A 1,604-nucleotide genomic window follows, 5' to 3' on the forward strand; every position below is an offset into this window, starting at 1 on the left:
GATCGGATAGCATAGTGTTAGGCTCTTAACCTTGGCTGCAAGTGCTGAGGATAATCGCTCGGACGGTCCAATCAGCCTTTTAAGTCCGCCCTGCCATGTAATCCGCTTGAGCAATCGATAATATTACGAGTACCTTTAACCTCTTATTAACTTTGACCGCTATATTAGTCTTTTTATACTGTCTTGACCCACTTTTAGAGGGATACATCATTTTCATCATTGTATTGTATATTTTACTAAATTCACTAAAGATCTTTTTTAAATATTAAATTACAGACTTCTAATAAAATTAGTTTTAATTACTTAATTAATAGAAAAGAAAGTTTTCTCTTATTGTAATTTCCATCTTTAATTAACAGCATTGTTATTTAAAATTGATCAAATAAGATAACATCAGTTAGATTAATAACTAAGTTAACGGTGATAACAAAATTTGAACGCCTTAAAAATATATCCATCAAAAATATATTTCATTACTTTCCAAAATAATTGCATAATACTTCATCAGACAGATATCTCCAAATTGACCACAAATATCGAAGAAAATTTAATCTACCAGTTTACAGCAATCATATATAACAGAGACATTTTCTTTAACTTGCATTTTTTTTCCTTTCTTTTTTTTCCAAGATGTTTAATCAAACTAATCAGATTAATTAATGTCTTAAAAGAACGTAAAGAAGCGAGGAGGGGGAGAGGTGGCCGCCACCCCCGGCTGAGAGCTCACTGTTTCCTCTTCCTTAGCCAATTCCGCTTCCGGCATCGCCTCCTGGTTGAGGTCAATTAACAAGCCCATCGCCGTCGAGCACTCAGTCAGCGAGGACGATGGCCCAGCCATCGGCCTGTTCTCGGCTGCGGCTTGCCGTCTAATCCTCTCGTAGTGAGCCCTCATGTGCCCGCCTAGCGCTGGCCCCGTCGCGAACGACTTGGAGCAAAAAGAGCAAGCGTGAGGCTTGTTTTCGGCGGGGAACTTATGATGGCTGGCTTTGTGGCCCCCCAAGGCCTGGTAGGAAGAGAACACCTTACCGCACTCGGAACATACGACATAACTCGCCTGGTTGCGCTGTGTCGGAGCCGGAGATACAGACGGAAACGGCTGTCGGATAGGCGGCTGCGGCGGAAGTGGCGTGTCCTGCTGCGACAGCAACGGTAGTGAAATTGGCGGAGCCCTTGATAAGTCCTGGAGCGCGAGGGCACACTTCTTCTCACTTTCTGTGAGCCAAGAAACCGACAGAGGCGATTGGCGGTGACGCTGTGTTCGCCTGCCCTTAGGCACCTTGGAGAAGGACGGCAGAGAATTGTAACCGCCGGTCGCCATTGCTCTGTTTATTGTTGTGGAAGAGGAGAAGAGATTAATTGTGTTATATTTATAGGGAGAAGACGAGAATCAGAAACGAATTAACTGGATGTTGTTTTTGTTAACGAATCAATGCAAATCAAATAATTCATTATTTTTTCCTTAATAGCGCTCGACTCGAATTACCCCGTGTATTCATTATATTAGGAAATAATTTTTATAAATGTAGAAAATTTTGATTAGAGTTTAATTTTATTAGAGGAATTAATTTATAATGTATATCAATCATGATTTAATTTCCTATATT

At 40.7% G+C, this 1,604-nt stretch overlaps 1 protein-coding gene across 1 annotated transcript; it reads right to left on the reverse strand.

Annotated features, from left to right (window-relative positions):
• Window positions 1–664: 664 nt before the first annotated feature.
• LOC122035954 (zinc finger protein AZF2-like) lies at window positions 665–1,318 on the reverse strand. The gene has a single exon (XM_042595113.1). It carries the CDS (start codon window positions 1,316–1,318, stop codon window positions 665–667), a length of 654 nt encoding a protein of 217 aa, XP_042451047.1.
• Between the last annotated feature and the right edge of the window lie 286 nt (window positions 1,319–1,604).

This window comes from Zingiber officinale, unplaced genomic scaffold, assembly GCF_018446385.1.
Source record: "Zingiber officinale cultivar Zhangliang unplaced genomic scaffold, Zo_v1.1 ctg127, whole genome shotgun sequence".
Taxonomy (NCBI): domain Eukaryota; kingdom Viridiplantae; phylum Streptophyta; class Magnoliopsida; order Zingiberales; family Zingiberaceae; genus Zingiber; species Zingiber officinale.

What these genes read in the sequence shown, in the direction of transcription:
- LOC122035954 (XM_042595113.1), bottom strand. Translation starts at nt 1,318, where the DNA reads ATGGCGACCGGCGGTTACAATTCTCTGCCGTCCTTCTCCAAGGTGCCT.